At 52.2% G+C, this 25,774-nt stretch overlaps 5 protein-coding genes across 5 annotated transcripts; 1 reads left to right on the top strand and 4 right to left on the bottom strand.

Annotated features, from left to right (window-relative positions):
- Positions 1-147: 147 nt before the first annotated feature.
- On the bottom strand, positions 148-1,233 carry Triagg1_4763 (uncharacterized protein; the record flags this gene model as incomplete). The annotated part of the gene is made up of 3 exons (XM_062899202.1): positions 148-206; positions 262-1,058; positions 1,136-1,233. The coding sequence occupies 3 exons, from the start codon at positions 1,231-1,233 to the stop codon at positions 148-150; spliced, it is 954 nt and encodes a 317-aa protein (XP_062756343.1).
- Positions 1,234-3,591: 2,358 nt separating this feature from the next.
- Triagg1_4762 (uncharacterized protein) lies at positions 3,592-4,686 on the bottom strand (the record flags this gene model as incomplete). Its single annotated transcript, XM_062899201.1, has 3 exons — positions 3,592-3,646; positions 3,718-4,390; positions 4,464-4,686. 3 exons carry the CDS (start codon positions 4,684-4,686, stop codon positions 3,592-3,594), a joined length of 951 nt encoding a protein of 316 aa, XP_062756342.1.
- Positions 4,687-6,774: 2,088 nt separating this feature from the next.
- Positions 6,775-8,465, bottom strand: Triagg1_4761 (uncharacterized protein; the record flags this gene model as incomplete). The annotated part of the gene is made up of 4 exons (XM_062899200.1): positions 6,775-7,073; positions 7,133-8,097; positions 8,159-8,223; positions 8,358-8,465. 4 exons carry the CDS (start codon positions 8,463-8,465, stop codon positions 6,775-6,777), a joined length of 1,437 nt encoding a protein of 478 aa, XP_062756341.1.
- A 2,238-nt stretch (positions 8,466-10,703) lies between these two features.
- On the top strand, positions 10,704-13,444 carry Triagg1_4760 (uncharacterized protein; the record flags this gene model as incomplete). The annotated part of the gene is made up of 6 exons (XM_062899199.1): positions 10,704-10,823; positions 10,907-11,152; positions 11,484-11,586; positions 11,704-12,700; positions 12,762-12,930; positions 12,992-13,444. The coding sequence occupies 6 exons, from the start codon at positions 10,704-10,706 to the stop codon at positions 13,442-13,444; spliced, it is 2,088 nt and encodes a 695-aa protein (XP_062756340.1).
- A 7,537-nt stretch (positions 13,445-20,981) lies between these two features.
- On the bottom strand, positions 20,982-21,296 carry Triagg1_4759 (uncharacterized protein; the record flags this gene model as incomplete). Its single annotated transcript, XM_062899198.1, has 1 exon — positions 20,982-21,296. The coding sequence occupies one exon, from the start codon at positions 21,294-21,296 to the stop codon at positions 20,982-20,984; it is 315 nt and encodes a 104-aa protein (XP_062756339.1).
- Positions 21,297-25,774: the final 4,478 nt, after the last annotated feature.

Raw genomic sequence — 25,774 nt, 5'->3', positions numbered from 1 at the left:
ACAATGTCAAGTCTTTGTCTTGTGAATAGCTAAAAACAGACCAATCCGGCAAACAAACAAATTACCGCTCCTAATTCTTTCCTCTAGCCACGCATCGTATATATATGAACGTTGACAACTATGCAGCTAGTCCGCCTAGTCCACCGATTAAAAGTCGCCGCCACCGTCATCGTATCCGTTATCAAACCCATTGTCATATCCTTGGTCTGTGTCGACATCTGTTAGTCAAATTCGCATCTTCACCAGAAGGAAATCACTCACCATAGCCGCGATCATATCCCTCGTCTTCAAAGTGATCAATCGCGTCATCTATCAACAGACCACCTACAACACCACCAGCCAGACCAAGGGCAGCTCCTCCGGCCAAACCGAGACCACCTCCGCTCCTCTTCGGAGGCGCTTGCTGCTGCTGATAGCCATAAGCAGGCTGGCCGTAAGGGGCAGGAGGAGGAGCACCGTATCCGGGAGCATATCCGCCGCCATAGGCAGCAGGGGCTCCTCCATATGGAGCCGGAGGAGCGCCGTATTGTTGCTGAGGAGGGCCGTAGCCCCCATAACCGCCAGCGCCAGGGGCACCGGGGAAGCCGCCGGGAGACTTGCCAGCGATCTTGCTGGTCAGCTTGCCCAAGAGACCTCTGGACTCGGTCTGTTGCTGCTGCGGCTGGGGTGTACCGCCCGGGTTGCTTTGCGGGGGAGGGTACGGGCTGGTGCTCTGCTGGCGGTACGAATCGGCAGCACCCCCGGAAAAGTTGTTGTATCCGGGAGGGTTGGAAGAAGCGCTGCGAGCTCGGGCGTTTTCTTCGGCCTGCATCTTTGCTGCCAGGCGAGCATCCTCGTCTTCCTGCGTCTGCCTTGACGATGAGCCTCCAAAGTTGTTGCTCTGATCGCCATAAGGGTTCGTCTTGGCATCGGACGTGCGGGGAGCGTTGTGACCGTCGTAGCCTGGAGGAGGCCCGGAAGGCGGGGCGTCTCCGTCAGGGAAGACGGGACTGGTGGGCTTGTCCCATTGGGACTTCTTGGTGTAGATGTTTACGTAGAACCTGAGAGAGGCGAGTGAGCTGAGGAATCACCGGAGAGAGTCTTTGTCGCGAAAGAGCCAGATTGTCGCATTATTAATGGGATAGGCTTAACATACCATTCTTTGTACTGGTCGTTCCACCGGGCGGCCCAGCCAGCGGGGACTTCGGGGGCCTTGGGCGGCGGAGGCCCTGAGGGAGGAGCGTAGTCGGCCATGAGAGTAGCTTTTTTGGCTGTAGGGAGTCGAGATGTTTGATGGAGGAGGAGGAGGAGGAGGAGGAGAGTGTGAGCGAGGAGAGGAGTTGGTCGGTCGTTAAAGAGGAGGAGGGGTGGTTTAGCGTATGACCCCCCTTGCTAACTGCTTCGGCGGCGACAACAGACGGGCCTTTCGATGGCGAGATAAGAGAACAAAGGGACAGGCAGTCAATGTAGGTAGAATTTGTGACTCGGCGGGATAATTAGTAGGTATCAACGGTTAATGATCCAGCACTTCTTCAAAGATGTCGTGCAAAGTCTCCCGAGCTTCCATGAAATCTTCCATTTATATATACTCGACACTTGATACTTGATTTGTACCCAACACATGCCGCCAAGCCCCCCAAAAGGGTTCAGGTCCCCTAACGGATCCCCCGCAGCGGCCGCCAACCGCTACAAGCAGTGGACAGACACTCGTGGAAGCTCGCTGGAATCGGAAAAATACGAGGCGCAGCAGGACCACGTATGTGCATCAATGATGTTACATGCGATGTATTACATGGGACCACATGCATGGTTCTGGATGCCGGCGATCCGGCCGAGCTGCTGTATTGTACTAGTAGCCCTGAATCACCTGGAACTATAGAGTTGAGCACTGAGAGCTGTCTCACTCAAAGTTGGGCTGTTTAAGACGACACTTTGTCATGTTCTGTAAATTGCTATCACTGCATTTGCCTGTCCTAAACCTTCATCACAAACAAATTCTCTCTACACCTGACGCTCTTCACTTCTCCCCTGCCAATCATTCTCCAAGCGCAGATCCAGCCCCCCCGCCATGCCACCGCAAAAAAACAAAGAGGAAATAATTCCTCATGCTTCGTCCGGGTGACTAATAAAACGAACAACACCTGATGAACAAAGCCTCGGCCCCCTGGAAAACGGGCTTTCTCGTCAACCCCGACTCAGCCACATAGACAGTCCCTGCACTGCCACGAAATCCAGTCGGAATTGCCACATTGTGGCTCAGGCGAAAAAGGTTACGCCATTCGAAACGTTCCATCACTTGAGACTCGGGCATTTGACTTTCCCTTCAGTTGTTGTTCAAAAGCGGCCCTCTAAGAGATAAGAAACGCCGCATGCATAAAACTATAAACTTTATGGCTATCGACCCCAAGATATTGAGCAATTAGGTACCTAAGGTAATCCGCCAGGAACGTCTCGTTGTAGTCGGTACCTGCCTGCCTGGTAGATAAAGCTCGTCAGATAGCAGCAATTCCAAATTCCCCCACCTGTTCAGTTCAGATAGTGGCTTTGGAATCTTTGCTCTTGAAATCTCCAAGCTTTCGATGGTCAATTTAACCAATAATTTGGAACAAATGTGATATGGAAGAGATCTTGCCCATCGTGATAAGTCACTCTAGACCAACCTTCAACCAAAGCAAACTTCAATGGAAATATGTCCATGGAATTTCTCTCTAACCATTCAACAACCACATAACGTATCGCCCATTCAGTATATGAGTTTAGAAAAGCATATACCGCCTCCATAATATAAATAACAATGCATCTCAGCCGTCTTCGCGATACAACTCCTATATCGGACAGCATAGGCCCGGACAGTCGGACTTTATACACGTCCCACGTCGGAACAAACCTCGTCTCCTCCGAGAAGTGTCAAATCCCCTCTCGTCAGTTCAATTTACATTACCAATACCAACATCTCAATAAACACGACAACGATGGTGTTCCAGCCGAGCTATTCACCAGTCCAATCTCTAAATAGGAATTATCCCGAGCCACTGCTCGGGGCTCCCTCCGGTGTCCGACGCCGGTCTCCGCATCTCCGCCCAACTGTCAACCGAGGAACTCACTGCACGATGAATCCCGCGAATCGAGAATTCCGTACATCGTAAACGTGGGGATGGCCCACTAGAGAGTCGCTGATATGCGGAGCAATGGTGTAGAGGTACCTCACTTGAAGGTAGACATGGACTACCTGTCACATGTAAACAATAGGTAGGCATGTTGAACGATGGACTTTGTGTTCGCTAGTAATCACCAACGCGTATTCATTTGTTTCCACTCAGTAGATGTTTCCTCCAGAGCAGATCTATGATAAAGTAGTGGTGCATATTAAAACAACACACACACACACAATTCCTGAATAACAAATCCCCAAAGGGGGCAGTTGTCCCCTTATAAAGAGAGGTAATAAAAAAAGAACATAAAACGAGTAGACCAACTCGAGAGACGCAATGTCAACAAGTCCGCCGTTGAAAAAGATTCCCACCACCGTCATTCCATCATTTGCGTGTAAATAAGAACCCAAATCTTGAAAACATCCATTACCAATCATCGAGCCCTGTTCCCAAACGCCGTCTAATGCTTAGCCGTGACCTGGTCGCCGGTCAATTTCTCCACGTAAGTTTTAGCCCTATTTGACACGAATAGTTAGCAAACCGTGGTGTGTAAAGCGCATCCGTTGCGGAAAGGGAAACTACTCACATATCTCCAACAGCAACCATGCAAATCGTCTGCCAAACGCCGAGACCAATTCGAGGGGTAACACCTCGGTAGAGACCCTTCATACCATTGTTCGCGTAAATGTAGCGGAAAGTGTTGCCGACCGTCATCTTCTTGGGTCGGTTGGGGTCGTCCTTCTTGCTCTGCATCTCGACACGGATGACCTCGATGGGCTGGTTCCAGGCGCTGAGACCACCACCGATAGCGCTAGCAAGAATCTTCTCGCCGGGAGAGAGCTTGTCGCTCTGCTGCTTGCCCGTGGCCGAGCGGATCCAGCCCTCGGCCAGTCGGCTAAGACCGAAGCGAGATCCCCAGTTGGTCATCTGTCGGATGGCGACAGCGTTGACACCCTTGTTGATGCCGCGAATGCCCTCCTTGCGGTAAATGTCCATGAAGGTCGCAAAGGTGGACTGGGGCTTGACGCCGGCGGCAGCCATCTTGTGCTGCGTGATCTCGACTGTCTTCATGCAGGTGCAGAAACCCATGGTGGCATAGGCCTGGGCAACACCACCAGTGATGCCGCCAAGAATGCCACCGCCAAACTCAGAAGCACCCATGTAGCGAGCGTAGTACTCGGCCTCGGAGGCAACGAAGAGCAGCACCGCGCCCTTGGTGGAAGCCTCGATCCAGGCCCAAGGAATGAGACCCTGGTAGACTGTCGAAGAAACGAGGAGATTAGCCCGTCTTCAGCTTTCAAAAGAGAAGTTGCGGTCGTTTTTTCAACTTACAGCCGAGAGGACCACCTCGACCCCAGATACGACCCAAAGCCGTGGAGAAGCCATCGCCACGGTTGGCAGCCATGGTGGTCTTGACAACCTCGAGGGGCTGGCCCAGAGTGGTGACCTCGAACATGTTGAGACCGGCGCCCAGCAGCAGGTTGGAGAACTTGATGGGCTTCTTCTCCAAGTGCGGCTTCTCCGCGATGGGAGCTTCGATAGCGGCGGCGACCATGACTTCTGGATGTGTTTCTGAAAGGGGCCCTGACCAAGGGAATAGGGTGCTTCTTCGCAAGGGGGCGTTTGGAGGTGATTGGAAAGTTTGGAGAGAGGAGGAGGAAGAGGGAAGAGAAGAGAAGGAAAAGGGGGGGTTTGTTGAGGCTTTGGTACTTGTACTTGCTGCTAACAGCTCCTAGAACAGAGCCGGATTGCGCGCGACAAGGCTTGGCTGGCTGACTAAGGAGGATGCGGCGAACGGGATCGGAGGGAATGCGAACAAGACAGATGAGCGGTCTTCGGAAGGGAGGTCAGCAAAGTTGGGCCAGGATAGGAACCGGGCCGAGGACCCCATCCGTGATTGTCCGAATGCCTGTCTGCCTGTGCCTGTGCCTGTGCTACTAAGTTGGTACAGTAAGGTACTCGTACATGAAAATACATGTGCCTAGGTACATGGGCCTACGAGGGACTGGTGGTAGTTGGGAATTTACACGTGCTTTTGGGGGGTGGAAAGTTGGGGATACCTTGGCCCTCTGGTTTGCCATTTTGGAGGGGTCAAGTACCTCGACTATTAAACCACCCGGCAGCCGCAATTGCAATTGCATCAATACATGTACTCCTTACTCGCAGCACGAAATGGCCATCTACAGTGCATTGCAGTAGGGGTGCTGAGTGAGACTCGCAGTATCCCTCCGGCTCTCCTATCAAGCCTCCCGGCGCATTACACGTTTTCCCTCCGTTGGATTTCCTACCAGTTGAGCGCAGCTTGTAAGCAGGGCTCATGCACAATCACATGTGTGCTTACCCTACTTGCACACAGGGCCCCCGAATTCGTATTACTGCTCCCAGTCAGCTGTAATCAGCCAAGTGCCTGCTATACTATATTCGCAGCACACAGCATGCGGATAATCCCAAAAGAAAGGAGTAAATAGTAACCCCAATTTTCCCATTCCCATTCCTCCAAACTCGTCTCTTGTGTGTAATTGCCTACAGGTGGTTTTTTTTGCTGAGATGGAACCTTGGAACCTTTTCATCTGCCCTCTCTTAGGTGGGGTCCAGCCCGCGTGGCGCAAAAACCCGCTAACTTCAGATGCGGCCACCAAAAAAAAAAAATACTCAACATGTTTGCGATTGTTGAGCTGGGCCGCCCAAAGATCCATAACCATAAGAAAAAAAAAGCACCGCTGCAAACATCAAATCAGATTTTTGGTTGGTTAATGTGCCCAGGAACATACTTTGATGCTAAGCCGCACGCAAAATCCAATCTCCACCCGTCGAATACGAATAAGAGCACATAGCGCAATGCCCGTCTCGGCGCACTGCGGGCCGCCCATTTGCGATCGCCCCCCAGCCCGCCAACGCTGCAATTCGTTGAGCTAGAGCCAATGTCTCACATTTCGTTCAACAACATCAATGGCTGAAGCAAACGCTTGCATGTACCTAGAGATACCCGAGATAACGCGTCCCATCATACAGATGGATCCTGGGACTCTTGTATCGACATGTTGCTGGCGCAAACAAGGTCCGGGTCCTCCCTCTATCGCTACCGGTTGGGCGTTTCGTTCTCCGCCCTCCGCGCTCCCTCCCTTGTAGAGACATGAAATACTCCGTGCTTGTACAAGTGCTTCTTGAATAATCGCCGAAGGCTTCATCCGCGCCGTTGTCGCGTCAAATTGATGATAATAGATATCAACATTGGACCTCGGTATTCTTATCTGGCTCGTACTCGTAGCATGGGCGACCGTATCAACCAGTACGCAACGCAGCACCCTGAACGGAGTAACCGTAATACACCTTGCCAGCTTTACACAACTGTCATCAGTGAACCCAGAATGCACGTCATACGCCCCAGCAAAAGTCGCCATGAGTTCATCTTGTCTCATTACATCAAATGGAAACTAAACAGTTCCGTATATTGTACAATTAAGCGCCGTTCTGGCCGTCGCTGTGTCATCCACAGACTGTCTATATCCTAGTCGACTATCAAGCCTGCCGAATAGCCTTCAATCTCCCAACTTTTTTTTCCCCATTGCGATGCCCTCCAAGAAAAAAAAAATCCTCCTTCTATCACACCGTTTTTGTGCTTAGCTGTCCTCGTCGTAATCCCTTACAGCTTCTTGACAAGCTCAGCCCACTTGTCGGTAGAGAAGGACTTGGGACGCTCGATGGGGGCACCGACAGCTCGGTCAATGATCAGCTGGGGAAGGACACCAATAGCACGAGAGACACCAAAAAGGACAGTGTAGTAGTTGGCCTCGGTAAGACCGTAGTACTGGAGCAGGACACCGGAGTGGGCGTCGACGTTGGGGTAGGGGTTCTTGGTCTTGCCGTGCTCAGTCAGGACACCAGGGGCAATCTTGTAAACCTGGCTGACAAGCTGGAACATGGGGTCGTTGGGCATCTTGGCTGTAGGGGAATTAGCTTGAGTTTCTGTTTCCAACGTAGCAGATACCTTTTCAACATACCTTGAGCGAAAGTGCGCTGGGCAGTGTAGCGGGGGTCGGTCTTGCGGAGGACGGCGTGGCCGTAACCGGGGACGACGCGGCCGGCGTTGAGGGTAGACCAGAGGTAGTCGGTGATGGCCTTGTCGCTGAGGTCGTCACCAACGGCCTTCTTCATCTCGGTCAACCAGTTGAGCACCTCCTGGTTGGCAAGACCGTGCAGGGGACCGGCAAGACCGTTGAGACCGGCAGCCAGGGACAGGAAGGGAGAGCTGAGGGCGCTGCCAACCAGATGGGTAGTGTGGGCGCTGACGTTGCCACCCTCGTGGTCGGTGTGGATGGTCAGGTACAGACGCAGGAGCTCAACAAAGTCCTCGTTTTCGCCGAATCCGAGCTGGTTGGCAAAGTTGAAGGAGTAGTCCTTGTCCTTCTGGATGGCAGCGACCTTGCCGCCCTTGAAGACGTTCTGGTAGATGCGAGAAGCAATGTTGGGCAGCTTGGCAATGAGGTCCATGGAGTCCTCATAGGTGTAGTGCCAGTACTCCTTCTTGTTGATACCCTTGGCGTAGGCCTTGGCGAAGGAAGAGGTGTGCTCGAGAGCAGTGACGGCCAAAGAGAACTGGGCCATGGGGTGCAGGTCGGTAGGGCAGTGGTCGATGAGCTCCTCGACGAACTTGGGGATATCGGAGCGGGCAGCCCACTCGGCGGACAGATCACGGACCTGCTGCTCGGTAGGGACCTCGCCGGTCAGGAGGAGCCAGAAGAGACCTTCGGGGAGAGGCTCCTTGCCACCAGGAGCCTTAGGGAGGATCTCCTGGCACTCGGGGATGGTCTTTCCGCGGAATCGGATACCCTCCTCGGCGTCGAGAACGGAACCCTCCCAAACGAGGGACTTGATGCCACGGGCACCGCCATAGACCTGGTCGAGGGTGACCTTGTCGATGACCTTGGAACCGTGCTCCCTGCGAAGAGAGGGAATAACGTCAGCGCTGCGAGGTCAAGCAACGACCGGAGACGGCGGCTCTGCTGAAGCTATTGGGCTTGACTTACTTTCGGAGGGTCTTGATCTGCTCAATCTTCTCGGGGAGCAGCTCGGCGAAGCGGTCCTTGAGGGACTACACGGCGCAAGACAGTCAGCTTCCATTCAACCTATTTGTTTTCTTTTCTTTCTTCCCCCTAATCCCGTCTAGCCTAGGTATTGCGACACCTGAAGCTTCGGGGACCAGAGCAGGACCGCGATGCTTCTCACCTGAGCCTTGGCCGAGTAGCAGCGAGTGGCGTTGAAAGCCGTGGCCCGGGCGGGGGCTCGCAATGAAGCCCTCAGGGCAGAGTTGCTGAGACGGGTGACGGAAGCCATTGTACAGAATACTCGGGTATAGAGGGATTAGAGGCAGAAAAGAGGATACAACGGATGGGGGGTGGCAGAGGTTATAAAAAGCGCAATGCTTCCGTTACCACGGCAGAAAAAAATTTAGGCCGGCGGTTCCTAGCAGCCTCGGAGGCTTGACAGGGTGCAACTTGGCTACTCTAGGCCTGGGACCCTCTGTTGACCTTAGCTCGAAACTGGCATAAGCATGCAGGGCAAAAGTTACATCACCAGCCAGCTCCTCTGCGTGCGCTCCAGCAAAGTACGGGTACTCGTAGGGCACCGAAAAGTACCTCCGTGCTGCGGCCGAGAGTGCGGCGCGCGGCGGTAGCCTCTGGTCAACACGACAAGACGGACATCTCGCTCCCCCACCATCCGACACTAAAACTCCCCCAACCATCTCCATCTCCCCGACAAGAGGCCAGATGGCCCGGATATCAATCTGAACCTCGGAAAAACCGCAGTCAGATTGCCTAATCGAGTAGTCACAGCAGCTCCGGATGGGACGTACGAGGGGGAATCACGAGCACATGTAGACAAAGTACAGTATACGTGGGATGCAAAGAGACATTTTCCTCCCTGGATTTCAACGACATTGGTTTCTGCAGAAGAGGACCCCAAACAGAATTATTAATATATCTGAATCATGGTGGATTGAGGCGGTCAACTCTCCCTCTGTAAGTCATTGGCTGCTGGTAGCGAGTGAAAAATGACGAGATTGTGACGGTCTGTACGAGTGCATCTGGAGCGCCTCCAATTATCAGAGTACACGACCGCTCAGCAGCGATGCGCATAGATAACCCGCAAGCCGAACTGTAATTGGCGGAGTCTCCCTTCCAAGCCCTCCAAGCACAGCATCTGCGAAGCTTTTATGTGTTTTCCCTCGTGTGCCCTGCGATGAAGTCGTTTCACTTTACGATCATTATCAGATCAAAGCCTTTTGCCGCAACCGAATAGCCGTGTAAGTTGACTCTCTCCCTTCTGCCGGAAAAGGCCCAGACGTCATGTGATGGAGCTGCCGTTCCGGGCTGCCGACGAATCCTTTTCCCCGTCCCGTAGAGCAGAAATACCTAGGTACTATAGCCTCTCCAAATGTCATGACATAAGTGCGTCATCGTCATCGCCAGGCTGGATTCATCGTGAGCACCTGCACAAAGAAAACATCACGTCCACAGCTCTTTGTTCAGGACAAGAAAGCAGAATCTCTATGGAGCCTTTGCCCACAACACGTTACGGATAAACTTCGCCTCGCTTGCCGCTCGTCTCCAGAAAGGAAAAAATTTGCATCGAGCACAAAGCAAGAAAAAAAAGCAAACATTGTTCGGTACGTACCAATTCGGTAGCCTGACCCGAGTACCTAAGGGAAAGGGAAAATACACTTGCAGCCCTATCAAAGAATACTTTTAAACCAACGCAATTTCATCCGTCACACAAGTGCTTTGACTTAGTCATCCATGTACCGTCTCGTCAGGCATGACCCGTATTAGGCCCAAAAAGTCACGCCCAAACGCGGCAAGCTGCAAAGTTTCAGTAGCGGGCTTTGTTCCCTGCTAAATCTCTCGCGACCCGCCCCTCTTCCCTCCTTTCAATTTCTCCTCCTACATCTCCATCGCCACCCAAAAAGGTCTGCGAGCCTCCCGCTTCAGAACCTCCTCTTCCATCATCTCGCGCATTCTTTGAATCGTATTCTCGCCTCAACATCCCCCTCTAGGCCGACCGAAAAGAAAACAAATAATCCTGTTAGACAGGCTTGTGGGCAGTTTCGCCTCCAGCCCCTGTGATATACTCTCTCGCGTGTGCGCGCTCCACTGCCGCAGTAGAAGACTCTTTTTCTTTTCTCCTCACGCGCTTCATCAGTCACAACGTACATCGTACTTTTGAGATTTGGTTTACTTCGTACAAACGATCGGAAATCTCCTGCTTCGTACAGTGTTCGCGTCGTTTTTTGTAACACAAGGCCTTTGATCGATAGTACTTGGGAGGAGAGGCAGCATAGACATCCGCCGTACGACTTGTTTTGACTGAGAAGCTCCTCACACCAAGTGATTCACCGGACCAGCCAAAGAAGGACATTAAAAGACAGCTGGTTTTTCATTTGTCTGCATCGCATCCCAAAAAGAAGGGTTCATCGTACACTAGGACCGACTAAATCTTGCTGAGACTCTGCCGCGGAGGATCTGTTGGAACAAGACAGACAAGGAATTTGCCTCCAGCCCCAAGGTCCCAACCATGGCGTCTGCAGTAACAGACTTGGAAGCTGGCCTACAGGCCATGCTCAATTTGAAGCCACCAGGTGTATCCGGCTCTCGTATTACTAGCCTCACGTCTCTCTGCGTCGCCAACATTCAGGTAAGGCATTTTTGCACAGGTTTTTCTTCCAACACGCGTTGCTGAGCGGCCCCATTCCTTTTGCTGACACGGCTCCCTTGCAGTCCGAATCTGTCCTCCTTCAAAAAATCTACACACACTTCAAGAAAACTCCAGGAACACACAAATTGGGCGTCCTCTACGTCGTAGACTCTGTAACCCGCAAGTGGCTTGAACAAGCAAAGTCTCAGGGTCAGCCCATAAACAGCTCTGCCCAGGATGGCACGTATGCCGCTGGAGTGCACCGAGTAACGGAACTGATGCCTGTTTTGATGAATGACATTCTTCAGTCTTGCCCAGAAGATCAAAAGGTACGTGTAATTCGAGTTTTACTCTGTATCGGTCGGGTGAAATCACACACGCAAACGCATACACATGCACATGCACATGCACATGCACACATACAGCGCTCCCGCTCGTAGGCGTCTGAACGTGCGCTTTGTCTTGTTGATATCTGGCATATCTGGTGAACCGGAAGCATGACAGACCCCTGCACTCGTTTTTTGAAGAACCAAGTCTACGAGTGCAAGTCAGCATTGCTTTGTTGGTGGTCATCAGCCGAGCCGCCTCCAGGAAATCTCCACATGCACATGAAATCGTATCTGAAGGACCAGTAACTCACATTTTCTTCTCGCCTTGTAGGAAAAGATCAAAAAATTGCTTGATATCTGGGAGAAGGGCCAGACCTTCCCCACATCCATGATAGAATCATTCAAGGAGAAAGTCAACGCTCCCTCACCACCAAGTACGTCTCCTCACATGCCTGGCATGGTGCATTACAGTCGTCCTCGAGAGACGTGATGCTCCTGGCCAGGCTAAACCAGAACTCCTGTTTGAATGAGCTCTTCTAACGCAACTACAGAATCAACAACTCCCCCTGGTAGCCCGCCTGCTGGATTGGCAGCTTCGCTCCAGAACCAGGCGCAGAACAAGCCTGCTGCGCCAAACGGCTCGTCCATCTTGGAAGCCTTGGCTAATATTGCTCGTCAAAACACCTCGGCTGCACCAAGCAACCAGTCCCTCCCAGCTCCCGCCGCATCATATAGCATGCCTCCCGCTGCCTCCAACGCGCCCCCAGCTTCCGCCACTCCCCCGGGGCTATCACAGGCCCTTGCTTCATCGCTCTCACAGCCTCACCAGTCGTATCCCCCGGCTGCGCAACCCGTAAACGTGTCGTCTCTGCCCTTCTCGTTGACTCAAATGCTTGGTCAAAATGCTCCTCAAGCGATGCCAGCCAGTGCGAGTAACCCATCCAACCCATATGCGGCAGGGTCTGCAGCGCCTCCCGCCGCAGGGCCCGGCGGAGCTGGTCTAGGACCGGACGTACAGCAGCAGATTATGCTGATCAAGGCCCTCGCCGACCAAGGCGTTCCCTTTGATAAGATTCCCGCTCTCATCCAGAGCATGACTTCTGCCACTACCACAGGAGGGTATCCGGCAGCGCAACCTCCCGCCCCTGTCCCCACTGCCCAAGGCACCTTTCCAACGGCTCAGCAGCCATGGGGTGCGGCCGCTTCGGGCCCTGCGCCTGACCAGGGCTACCAGGACAACGTAAGATCTCCTAGATATCGCGGCCGTTCTCGCTCTAGATCACCTGAGCGCGGCTGGAATGCTCGCGGTTCTCCACGTGGTGGACGTGAATATGGACATAACTCACCTCCCCGAGGACGCATGGATGATCGAGACCGCAATGGCCGAGGAGGCAATGATTACCGCCAGCGTAGCCCTCGTGGGCGCCATGGACGAAGCCCTTCTCCCTCCCAAGAATTCCAGCAGGAGAAGTGGGTTGAGTTCGACCCAGCGCTTCCATCTGGCCACATCAAAGTTCTTAGCCGTACCCTGTTTGTAGGAGGCGTTACGTAAGTTCTACCACTTTCATACCTGGATAAGTTTTGATGATATGCTGACCAAGTACACCAGTTGCTCCGAGGCCGAGCTGCGTGGCATCTTTGGCCGTTATGGCACTGTTCAGACGTGCATTGTGAACAAGGATAAACGCCATGCCTTTGTCAAGATGTTGACACGTCAGGACGCCATTAGGGCAAAGGATGCCATGGAAGATGCCAGGGGTCTTGAGTATCCCCTTCGTGTAAGTGCAAGCCAGGCATTGTGTATTGCGATAAGTGTAACGTACTAACTCCGATTACCAGACCAGATGGGGCGTTGGGTTCGGTCCTAGAGACTGCAGCGATTACTCAACCGGCATCAGTGTTATTCCCATCCACAAGCTCACCGACGCCGACCGAAAGTGGATGCTCACTGCTCCGTACGGCGGAAGCGGAGGCCGGCCCATTGAGACGGGCATCTGTGTGGAAGAGCCCGACATTGAAATCGGCGCTGGCGTTTCGTCCAAGGCCATCAGCCGCCGGATGCAGACAGACAAGGGCGGTAGCAACGGTCCCAAGTCTACCCGCCACCGCGAGGACGACCCACGCTGGCGTCGGGGCCGAGATGATGGGCCTGGCCAGATAGATCTCGATGGCCAACAGCAGCAAAACAACATGGCCGGTTTCCCCTTTGGCATCGGTACCTTGCCCAACGGCATGCCCAACTTCCCGACGGGCTTTCGGTTCCCAGATCCCAACACTGCTGGGAGAACCTGAACGTTATTGACTTTTGCGATACTTGAGTGGTAAATTTGATTTCTATGCCCTCGGCAATTTGCGCCGACAGGTTCAGTTCGATCGAGGGCAACAGCGGCATCAATCAGGCTTCGGTTGAAAGGCGTCTGGCGAAGGGGAGGGACCCCTCTGGGGATCGGAAACTGCTCCTTGACCTTGCTTTTGGTCTGGATTGTACTGTCCCGTCATTGGCGATAGATGTCTCGTTTGTTTCTTCTTTTTTTTTTCCTTTATGTGGACGTTTTTACGCAAAGGGGGAGGCATCTTCGTACTCTGAATCGGATACCTATTAGCTAGTGACAAAAAGTTAACTTGACGTTTTCTATATCTATCATATATCTTTTTTCGATATGATTATTTATGATATATTTGGCTATTTACAAACCCAGTGAGGTGTCGTGCCATTGCAGGATCTAGGACAGAAGTTATATACCCGAACTCGGCGAATATGGGTAGATGAGAGAGAAAAATATACAAATAGGATATTTAGAGTGGATTTATCAGGACTTGAAAATACAAAGTAGTTCTTATACAACTTCCGACTTACAGGTACCTAGGTATCTAGACGCAAATACCTACCCTGCAACCAATCCCAAAGTTTCGTCAAAGTCTATAACTTAGTTCACACCACTAAGGAGTGGTCCAGATGGCGAGAGATTTGACTTGTTTACGTGACAATTTAGGCTACGGGATATACACCCAAAGGGTTCATCTATTCCCTGATTTATCTCACTGGAATTTGTTGCATCATTCCAGACGAAGCGGACCAGCAGGATCAAAGGAATGGCCCGGAACGCAAACTACTGTTTTCCGTACTGTACTGTAGAATACAGAGAGGTACAATTTCATAGTGAGCTACCTGGGTGCTGAATTGATATTAACTTGGGTTTTGCACGCCAAAATACGGACAAGAATAACACATGGACAATTGAGGCAATTAAGTCGAGTTATCAGGGGGGCTGGGAGATTGCCTGCGAGGTTTTTTTCTTCTTCTTTGATATGACGGTCCGGGTTCATGTATGAGGCTTTTATTTTCCCTTTTCTCACCATTTTCTTTCATTTTAATGAGCTGATCTACATAATACCAACGGGGTGTCTGTGCACACGAACTAGCTGGATATGACGATGAGACACAAGAGCAAGGCTAAAGAAGTGAAGGGGAAAAAAACAGAACGACAAGGTTGGTTATAGCGTAAGCCCGAGGCTGGGCACGCGAGAGCGGTTACGGTACGGAGGATTACCTAGTTGAAACGATGGGTGTTGAACCCTTGGATAGTTACTACCTAGTAGTAGATAGGATCCGGAGTGGGCGAATTCAGTCGGTAACACGATATGGGAATAGTAACACCTGGCAGCATTCTCCTTTCTTTTCTTTTCTTTTTTTTTTCAACCCCTCGAGAGCCAGGGAGGTGATTATGAATGTCTTTAGTTTACTCGGCTGTGTTAGTGCCGCTGGAATCTCTCATGGAAAATTTTACATCCGGGAGAGGAGAGGCTTCGTACGAGATCACTCTGCCTTATGCAACCCCGTACTTGGCTTTCCATCTTCCCCAGGTCTACTTCAAACCACCCCATCCAGCAAAATCCCAATTGATCCCTCCACTCAGGGATAAAACAAATAATCAATAGCAAGGAGAGAGAAAAAAAAAAAGGCTGCAGAGAGAGCGAATATACTTAAAATCGCCTTTCCGGCCGGGAAGTCGCGGGAAAATGTGGAGCCAAAAAAATCAGCGTAGCATCACGCCTCGTTTTTTTTTCTAGAATAAATTCACGCAGCGAAATCGAGAAGGAGGAAGGCCCTTATTTTTAAGAATACGTGAAAGTAAAATTTAGAGTTATTTTGTTAGGGCGCGGGTCGAGTTGGAGAATTAACGGGGGCCGGCGGCCGGGTAAAGAAGAAGAGTGTAGTAGCATCATTGGGGAAGTGGTTTTGTGGTGTGGTGGGTGCTACCCGCGTTTCCCGGGGAAGCCGAATGGTTCTTGGGGAAAGCTGTTTTTTTCTTCTTCTTGTTTGGTGTTTGCGTGGCTTATTTGAGGGATTTGGTTTGTGGTAGGTTGAAGGCTTTTGGTTGCTTCACTTGTGGCACAGTCCTGTGATGAATTGGATGTGGTGGGCAGAGGGTTGGCCGTGGTTGGAGAGGCAGACGAGCAGTGCTTGGCTTGGCTTGGCTTGGTCCGGCCTGTTCTCACCTTCCATAGCTTCTTGTTTCAAAAAGGCCTCTTCTCTCTCTCGTATCATTGATTTGGCTTAGAATATGGCTCAAAACACGGAAGAGTGTGTATCCGAGTGAGTTGGGTAAGACATATATCCGCGGCGATGTAGGAGGCAAAGACCTCCTAAAGGGCTCTACTCTAAGCAAACTGGAGATTCGGTGATGTTGAGATATCACTTATAAACGCTTTGTCAATGTCATTATCAATGATGTGGCGAAGAAGTATACTTGTTGTGGCCACGATGCTCTGAGCATTGAGCTAGATGGTGTTGGTGGTCAGACTGCGTGTGGTTGAAACCTGCAAGGATTCCATCTTTTTGTGCTCCGACAGAATGCTCGTAAACACAAGAAAACCATTCAAATGGTAAAAGAAGCTATAGAAAGACGCAGGCCAAGCAAAACACCAGAAATCGCCTCTCCGGTGGCGGGGATAGCAAAGGATGAGACACGCCTACTCAACACCACAGAGGCTCCGAGCACGGAGTACAAAGCAGACCTTCCAACATCAGCAAAAGTGTCCCACTCACTGCAGCTGCGTCTCCACCATAAGAACCTGCAAGAGGCGAGGCGAGAGCTTCGACACAGCTTCTAGAGCGTCGGGCTGGAGTTCTAGGCGGCGCCAAAGGGGCGTACTCGGGAGTATTCTTTTTTTGCCACAGGAACGGGACTTTGCCGACTGGCACGGTGCATCTAATACGACCCCATAGGTTTCGAGTGATTACTATGCAATACCACGTTTTTACCGAGCTCCGTCAAAAAGGGACCGGCTTTGGCTGTTGTTGTTGGCAGGATTGAGAATGCAGGGTTCGGTTTCAATAGCCGTCACTGCTTCTTTGATCCTCGGCTTTGCAACCACAAATGGTAAGAATGCCTCCTATTCTCTGCGTTTTCCTTGCTTCGTATCTGTCTGAACAGGTACGGCAAGATCGAATATTACCTGTATTATCTGCTAGGTAGGTACCAAGGTAGCATTCCGTATACTCGTAGCAGACTATCTGCATTGGCCCCGTGGAGAAAACAAAAAAAAAAAAAAAGACCGGCTCAGAGGGTCCGTCCGTATTGCTGCTGGCCGTCCCTCGGTTCCCAGAACTCGCCAATGGCAGCAGCAGCAATACCGACGAAAATAGCGCTTTCTGAATTGGGCATTTGATATTCCGTAGCTACTGAATCTTGCAGAGCCAATCAGTCTCGCGCTGCTGATTGCGGGTGCATTACCAGCCAGCCCCGTCTTCGGCGTTCGGTAGTCGGCCGCAGGCAACCATGTAAGAGGCCTGCCCGACTGGCTAGCCAGAGCATCACGGGATCCGGGGTCTATGTAAGTGCTAACATCGGGTGCTGTATTATACAGTACTCGTATTGTTAGGACTCGGGGAATACGTAACATCCAGTCATATTGATTGATCCCTTTTTCTGCTTTCTCGATCCCATCGGCCTCGCTTTGCTGCTCGGCTCTGCTCTGGGCATCGGGACGCGGCAACGCGAGACTGGGCAAAGACGCACTCCAGCGATCCCTGGATGATTGATTCTGTGCTGTTCTCGATTCGATTGGCCACCCCCTGACCATGAACCTGGACGTGGACGTGGACCTTGTTGGCAGCGGCTTTTCCACGGAGCCGCCAACTGAGCTAAGCTGATGAGGTAATTGGGCAGTGGAAGGGAAAAAAAAAAAGAAGAAAAAAGGAGCAGGCAGGCAAGCGAAGCGAAGCGAAGCTGATGTGCTTTGTAAGTATTGGACCGACGGCGCAATGACGCATGGCAGACCGCCGCCTTTCTCGTGCGATTCCATGCGTTCTCTGACTCCGGTCTGCTGTACAGTACACGTACAGTCCATACTTTGCGCGTTCTGTAAATTACTCGCGCCGCCGATGGCGCTGATGCCCCGTGCAGTTTGCTGCTGTTCTGTTTTGTGCTGTGCTGTGCTGTGCTGTGCTGTGCTGTGCTGTGCTGTGCTGTACCCTTTCCCCTGAGATGGATGCTGTCAAAGCTCTTCTACGACCAAGCAAGTATACTTCAGACGACGGACTATTATGCCTTTTTTTTCTTCCTTCTTCTCCATCTCGTAACCCAGACTCGCGTATATGCAGACAGCTCTCGTTAATCGCCCAATTCGCGCTGCCAATTTCCCTCTTCCCAGTCCCCCCAAGCCTCTGATCGATCGTGGAGAATAAACCGCTGAAGGGACCCCCCTACCGAAGCACAACACGACAGGCAAAGACGAACAAGAAGAAGAGAGAAAAACGCCAGCGCACGTTGGACGCAATGACCCCCGAGCGAGCCCAACCCTCTCCCCCCTTGCTCTGCCAGGTATATCGCGGCCTACTGTAGGGGGCTTGCAGGAAGAAAAACAACGTGAGGAACCACACAGTACGCTCGACGATGGGCAGGGACGTGCGGACACTAGGCCGGGGGGGCTGAACCCCATGCCCTTGGAGAAACGATTTTTCCTCCGTATCGCAGGTTTCCGCATGCGGTGGGTGGACGATCGCTTTCTTTTTTGCTTCGTTTGTGACATGGCATGGATGGGCGGTTGTGCCACTTGGCAAGTGTGAGTACATGCACCTGTCAGCCCGTTTTGATGGATCCCCCGTGATACCATCTGCGGTGGGCTGGATTTTCAATGCCGAGCAAGTAGGTATTCGTACTCGTAGACGGGCTTGCGTGCTATACTGTACTGTACTGTACTCGTACAGTACGTGTAGGTGGTTTGTTTCATTGCACAATCTTAACAAAGCACGACGTACTTGGAATTTCGCCCATTGAAACCAAGTACAAGTCTTACGCCTCATCATCACTGCTGGGCCCCCCTTTCCAGACCGTCTTGGCAGCTCCCACATTGGAGATGGGAAAAAAGAAAGATGGAGTTGCATAATATGGAGAAAACTGGAGGGACCCAGGCGGCGCACCTTTTCAGCTCAGGGTCTCGTGGATTCCTTCTCACTCGAGCCGTAGCACGAAAGATACGGAGCGCGCAAGTAGCGGTAGGGTATTCAAAAGACGAAGTCAAATCATTGGATCCCCCGAATGCAACGCAATTCTGTGACCAGCCAAGACCGCCCTACGAGTGCTTGTACGGGCTGCGTCGTCGTGGCTTGCAAACCCCCACACAGCGGCTAGAAAGAGGAACTTTCATGTTCCAAAAAGAAATGCCTCGTCTAGCCGGGGGAGGACGTCGGTCAACGCTTATGGGAAAAGGGGGGGGGGGGCGCGCCGTGATGTGAGTTGTGCTGTGTCTTTGAGTCGTTGGTACGGCTGAAGCTGTTGGTGAGACATTGCAGGTTACGAGCGAGAAGGACCAATTCTTCTTTTGCCATTTCATCGTTTGTGACGGGATGATATCATATGATTCATAGACCTACTTGCTGCTTTACCCGTTTGTTTCCCATCCATTGCCCACTATCCTGTACACGAGTACATACTGTAGACAGGTACCCAGGTCTATACAGACTTCAATTGGTACTGTCAATGCCGGTATCAACCTGCTCGTACGCACGCAACGTGGCTGGCTGGATTTCGTCACGCCCGATGCCTTGCAGCAAGCAATACTAGGTAGTAGAGACAAACGCAAGGAGGCGAGACCAGTTCTGCCCGCTGCCGAGACGAGGCGCTGCAGAAAAAAACAAGGATCGATTGAGTGATGCCTGGAGAACGGACGGGCCTTGCACGGCCACTTCTGGCACCGGGCCAAGCAAAAGCAAAGACATGCTCGTACTGGCACAACCCCCCCAAGTCTTGTACTAATTGCGTGCATTCGCCATCGAGATGCAAGCGCGGCAGTCGTGTCTCCGTAACCGTTGGTTGGCACGCCAAGGCAAGCCTTTTCTTGTGCTGCAACAATAGCAGTTTGCGATGCTCGCATTCAACGCCTCGTTCTAGAATGCCCGCAGAATGTCTTGGCCCTCCACTACGGTACGCCGGTGGCAAGCGAATGTAGTTACGAGTACCAGCAGTAATCCGTAATACACGGAGCTGTGGTTGGCTGGCTTGCAGAATGTGTGTGTATGTACAGAGGAAAAGAGTAGGCATTGACAGCACTGTATGGTATGCTGATGCCAGTCTGGGCATTCCACCACATGCGGCAAAGCCGAGCTGAAGCCATCTCGATGACGTAGCGGAGAAAAAAAAAAGGGCATCAAATTGCCATCAGGGCAGTTTTCTCCCTTGTCCAGCTGCCCTTTACCGACCGGCACCGATCACGATAAACTCAAGCAGAATAGCACCGCCTGAATCGGAGACCCGGCCGCAATTCTTCAATTTCTAGGCCACCCCCTTCCGTTCCCGCGTCCCTTCTCCGCGGCCTTTAACCCCAAGCGAAGGGAGAAACCCCCAGAAGAGGAAATCTCGGTATATCGGTGACGGCGCTTCGCGGGTCCGGCATTTCGCCGTTTGCTCTTTTTTTTCTCTCCCTTACAATTTTATCCGATGTTTTTTTTTTTTGCTTTTCTCTGCTTCTTTTGTCATTGGGGGCCATGATGAAATGGTATTTTTTTTCTTGCCAAGGCCATTTTGTCGCACTTTGCGGATGCCGCGGTAATTAAAGCTGAAGGATTCAGATTAGGATGCTCATACGGATATAGAAAAGAAAGACCAGCCGTGACGGGTATGTGCACTAACACCAAGGATGCTGAGACACCGCAAACAGCAAAATGCTGGCATCGCCAATATCTACTACTACACGGCCCCCCCATCTTGGTGAATCAGTTCAATTCCATCAATGTACGGAGTATACGTGTATATCTTGCTGCAGTCAGCCAAGGCATTGCCTCTGGTACATAGTGCCGGAGCTGAACTAAGACTGAAGCAGTCAAGTCCAAGTATAGCTACGCGTACGCTTATTGCGGCCGCTGCAGCTACGGAGGTAGCATTACTCCTTTTCGTGTACACGTACAGCCGTACATGTAATGCTCTGAAACGACGCCAGCTTGATTGAAACCGAATTGATTGCGTCGCCAATCGAGCGCCAACACCAGATAAGAGAAGCAAGTCGCCTTTCTCCGTGTGCTCTGCTGGGGCCAGAAACAAAACCAAAAAAAAAGACAGAAAAAGTCGCCAAGGAAAAAAACACCAAAATGTAATTTCACCCAAGTGCCATGTTTCGCAGCTCCTTCGGTGCTAGCGTGCCACGGAAAACACTCATAGTTTCGAAAGGGCACTTTATCAGAAGTGTAAAAAAAAAAAAGTCTCTCGCCTCAGCCGTAGCCTTTGTAGCTGTTGGGCAAGCACGTTGACATGGAGGGTACAAGCCGGCGTCGGGTGGGGCCAGTGTGGCATACGGTGCTGCTAGGGCGGGCTCGAGCGCTGGAAAGCCGCTAGAAAAAGCCGGTGCGCTGCTTGTTTGGGGGGAGCAAAGTGAAGCCGCGGCGTGTTCCCGAGGGGGGAGTCAAGCCACCGGGCCAGCGACTTTTTGGTTCGGGGCCTTTGATAGGGAGGGACGTGGACGGGCTAGCGGCAAAGGGGAGATGCAGTCCAGTGATGGGCTGCATCCGGGGCCATGCACGATTGGGACGGGAGATGGATGGCCGTTGACAGGCTGCCGTTGTGTAATTGAATTGGCTGTGTTGTGTCTGGTTGATGATGATGATGATGATGATGATGACGACAATGCTGGCCACTAGTGGTGGCATTTGATGCACACCTCGTAGGAGGCACTAACGGTTGCTGCAGATGCATCTCAACGCCTACATGTATTCATTCATCCAATCAGTCTCACTCGGGTGTGCGACAGGTACAGTTGCGCCTTCGGAGGAACTCGACAAGCTGCTACTAGTACTTACGATGACACTGTATTCTGTAAATAGGCATTGCCACTGCGTGTAATTGCGATAATTACATGTAGTCTGTACATGGCTGGATTGAGCATTGGATGGTAATAATACGGAGTAATACCGGTGCTCCGTATTTCATTTGATATTATGCTGACCTGTACCTACCTGGTACTTGTATCAATATCAATGCATCTTTAGCTTCAGCCAATTGCCATGAATATCACCCATCAGCCAAAAAAAAGAAGAAGAAAAAAGTAGAGCTACAATTCTTCAAGGTTCAATTACCCTGCATCCGACCGACTCGTCAATGTACAAGACGTACAGGTAATCGGGATGCTGATCCTGGTTACCCGGCATCAACGACAAGCGATTCCGATGACATGGATGGACGCCTTGACGAGACCGGGCAGGGCAGGGCAAGGCAAGGCCCAAACGGCCGAAAATCGCAGGGAGCCAACGTGCGAGCTCGCAGCAAAGCAAACAGGGCTTCCTTTCCCACGGACACGATCTGCCGAAGCAAACCCGCCCTGCCTGGTCTTGGTCGGAGCGGCTTTCGTCATGGGGCGCGGCGGCGGAAGCATTCCCAAGATGCCGTTGTCGCTGAGACATGGCGTTTGGGGTGAGACAAGGTGTCGCAAGAAATGCGCAAATCCCGGTAACAGCTCATTTTTAGAAAAACAACAACAGGGCAAAAGAGAGAGAGAGAGAGAGAAAACATGGCATGTGGCTGTTTTGTGTCTCTCCGATGCACGTCTTACGGCTTGTGTCGAAATAGGCAGTCTCAGGATCGGCTTGTGGTACCCCCCCAGGGAGCGCACTGATGTTTTCTTTTTCTTCTTGCCCCCCCCCGTCTTGGCGTCTACAGGATGAGGGCGGATGGAATCACACTCACGCTTTGTATGAGAGTGAAATGATGGACGGCGGGTGAAATTGAAATGAAATTGAAATGAGACAGTCACACATCACAAGAGGGCAGGCATCATGAGTAAGCTCTGGCAGCGAACGGCGTGCTAGCGGAAGCGCCGCCGTCTGGGAAGGATATTGGCCGCTCGTCCAGCTGCCGGCCACTAGAAATAGTAGCAGCCCGTGTAATTTATCGATTGAACCTTTTGTTGATCAGATTGCGACCATGTGAAAGGCCGGGCTCGTGATAAGGCCGCCGCATTGGTTGGCGCTATTGGGTCCTGGAACGGCGCACTGCCGGAGGCATTGCCGCATTAATCATCTTGAACCGGCAGCGACAGAAGCGAGAAGCAAGCAAACAACTGGCAGAGTAGGTATCACAGAAACGAACGCATGGGACGAAAAAAAATGCGGGTGGTTGGGCAAGGCGAAACGTAGGTTTACGAGTACACACGCACATGTTCCCAGCAGAGCTTATGCACAAACTGCCGCTCCGTTTTTACCGCCACTGCCTCTCCTCTTATCGCCAAGTTGGCGGTGACCAAGAGTCGTGTCGTTGCATGTGCTCCGTACCGCATCGTACCTACTTGTACCTACATATAGAACCGCCAGCAGAAAAGTAACAAAAAACCTTGAAGGGAAAAGGATTGGATGCAATGATTGGAATCCAGCTCCGTTCTGGCGTCCCCACGGGGGTACTTGTACGCAAGAATGCAGTGGGAGATTGCGGTAAATGCAGGTACCTGCTTTAGTCGTCGCCTCTAGATCCACTGCGTGCAAGTCCACGAGAAAGCTGGCACTAACAACCGGTCGACGAAAAGCCACCGCAATCCATCTCATTGTCACAGCCATGTACAGTACGTTTTTGGGATGGTAGGTGCACGAGTTGTCGTGACGAGAACAGCGCATGGTCTGGGCAAAAACCAAGAAAAACCCCGGATAACGTACCGGACCGTATCGTCTCGCAATCGAGAAAAAAACCAACCTGAAAGCCACCGGAGCAACGTTCTACTGTAAGGGCCTGGGCCCCTCCAGCCCGCAACCAAGGGGCTTTGGGGCTCCAGAAATGCCCACAGATCATCAGCAAGGTGCGGTTCGCGAAAAAAGGGCCGTCCGCGCTCTGTTGCTCGCTGACCGCCGCGTGAGAAGAGCCCACTAGAACAGCTCTAGTTGAGGGAGTGGAGGGCCAGCCAGCGTTGTTGTCATCATGGGAAGCGAGCAGGAAAAAATGCCTCAGCAAAAAGACGAAATGCTTGGCTGGCTGCCGTGTACACGGGGAAAAAAGAGTAATGAAAATTAATGGAACATAATATCAATAATAGCCAGAGAAGGGCTGCTCTAGCCAAGAAGCACCAGCGCCAGGACGGCCAAATGAAACATGGAACCAAGAGGGACGAGAGAAAAAAAAAAAGAGGGCTTCTGGGGCATTTCCCCCGGGCTAATCGACTCCAGCTCCAGTATGAGGTCTTTTGGCGTGCGGTAAGTGGCCCGTAATGGTAGCAGTAGCGGTGGTGCTCCGGAGCGGGAGAGAGTTAGAGGCGGATATTGCAAGTAAAGTTGAGCATAAAGTTTATGGGAACGGCAAGGCTTTCTTTTCGGGTTTCACCCACCTAAGATTGCTGCTTATTGTTGATCGGGTCAATTCGCCGTATTGGACAAGTGCTGGATTTTGATTGCAGTAAGATACGAAGTGAATCATACTATTTGTTGCATTCGGGGGCAATTGCAACTGACGGCATGATTGATGGTTCCAACCGCAGTGTTTGATAGCCGGAGCTGCACCGCTGAAAAGAGACTGGCGCACCGCACCGGCAGCAACGCGGCGTCGGCACTCAATTGAACTCAACTTTCGCCCTGGATTCTGCGTTATCTGCCTCTGGCGGCACGGCCAACGCGCGCCAGGCAAGCATCTGCCATCCATGCTGTGACGAAGAGAGACGCCGCCTAGCGTGTGCCAAGTACATTGATGAGCAGCCTGAATCTTTTCCGTCCTGTTCATGCCGATGTGCGGCTTGCACAGGCACTAGGAGTACTCGTACACTAACAGATACCAGGCACGGTACAAAGCATCAATGGGTAAGGTGTTTAGGTGGTGGGCGATAACCATGTACCTCGCCAAGGGGACCCAGAGACAAACAAACAACAACACCGGACAACACACAGGGGGCAGGCTATTGTGCAAGTCCATCGCAGCACGGTCCAGTGCAGTGTCTCGCTAGCATCAATTCATTCAAGTCGGCGCCAAAGGCCAGGCATTTCCGAAAGGGTGCGCCGTCTCCGCCAAGGCCCGCCGGCTGGGCTAGCAGGGGAATTGCAGAGCGTGGACGTGAGTAAGAAGAGTAAGAGTAGCAGTCGAGAGAGCAGAGAGGCTCCGCCCCGTGGTGGAAATAGGTAGGTAGCAGACCAGATGCCGCAAAGTCGAAGCGTGGCCGTGGGTTTCGATGCTGCAAGTGCGGTGCGGTGAGGTGAGGTCCAGCAGCCACCGACATTTACACGAGCTCTGCACGAGGACTCGTACACGTAGGTACCTACCTACATGCAGCTCCATCCGGTAGCGAACTGCAGTAGACAGCACAACGGCCCGCTGGCTTTCGTATCGAATGGCAAAATCCATCCGAGCTGTACAAGTATGTACTCCGTACGAGTACTTGATAGTGTCGAGGGCAAAGGGGGCGGTGGGCCAAGGGCTCGTCGACAGCTGGGCCGTTTGCTCGCTGCTTCGGCCTCTTGGGTTGGCGTGCTTTTTTTTTTTTTGGGTTGCGTGCGCCAAGCCGACAGGACCATCGTTGTGCTTTTACTTTCCGGTTCACTTTCCATTGCAAGTCCTGAGGTACGTGTACGAGTACTCGTAGAGTACCCGGGGTACTTGTGTACCTACGTCCCTGACCAAGTTCCCTCTTTTGTCCAGCCAGCTCAGTCCACGATACAAAGATACAAAAGATACAAGATGCAGGGGGCCAAAGCAACCAGGCATGGGGCCCGACGCAAGGTCGCAGGGATGGCGGCGGTACGTACCGGGCTAGTGGCCACACAGTGCGCGCCTGGCCGCTAACCATACGGCCGACGGCTTCGTGCCTTGTACTCCACGGTACCGCTTTCGCCCTAGCACCGCCCATGGCGTGCCCCAGTCTTCGCCGTGCCTGGCCTGGCCCAGCCCAAGACCCAAAGGACGCTCGCATGGCGCCTGCTTGCTTCGTCGTGGCTTTGGTTGAAATAGAAGCTTCTCTCCCCGTCCTCGACGTGGCTTTCCTTTCCTTTTTTCCTCTTCACCCACGAATGCGTTGAGTAAACGTGTCCACCCCCCAAGCCTCTCTTCGTGTGGTGTGAAAAATCAACACTTTTTTTTCTCCCTTTTCCCTCCCTCCCCCCCGACTTACTATTTTCCCCTAATAATAATAATCCTCTTCGCTTTCAACATTCCCGCCCCTCAAGGT

Source organism: Trichoderma aggressivum, assembly GCF_033847375.1.
Source record: "Trichoderma aggressivum f. europaeum strain CBS 100526 chromosome Unknown scaffold_015, whole genome shotgun sequence".
Taxonomy (NCBI): domain Eukaryota; kingdom Fungi; phylum Ascomycota; class Sordariomycetes; order Hypocreales; family Hypocreaceae; genus Trichoderma; species Trichoderma aggressivum.
This window is presented reverse-complemented; position numbering and strand designations above follow the sequence as displayed.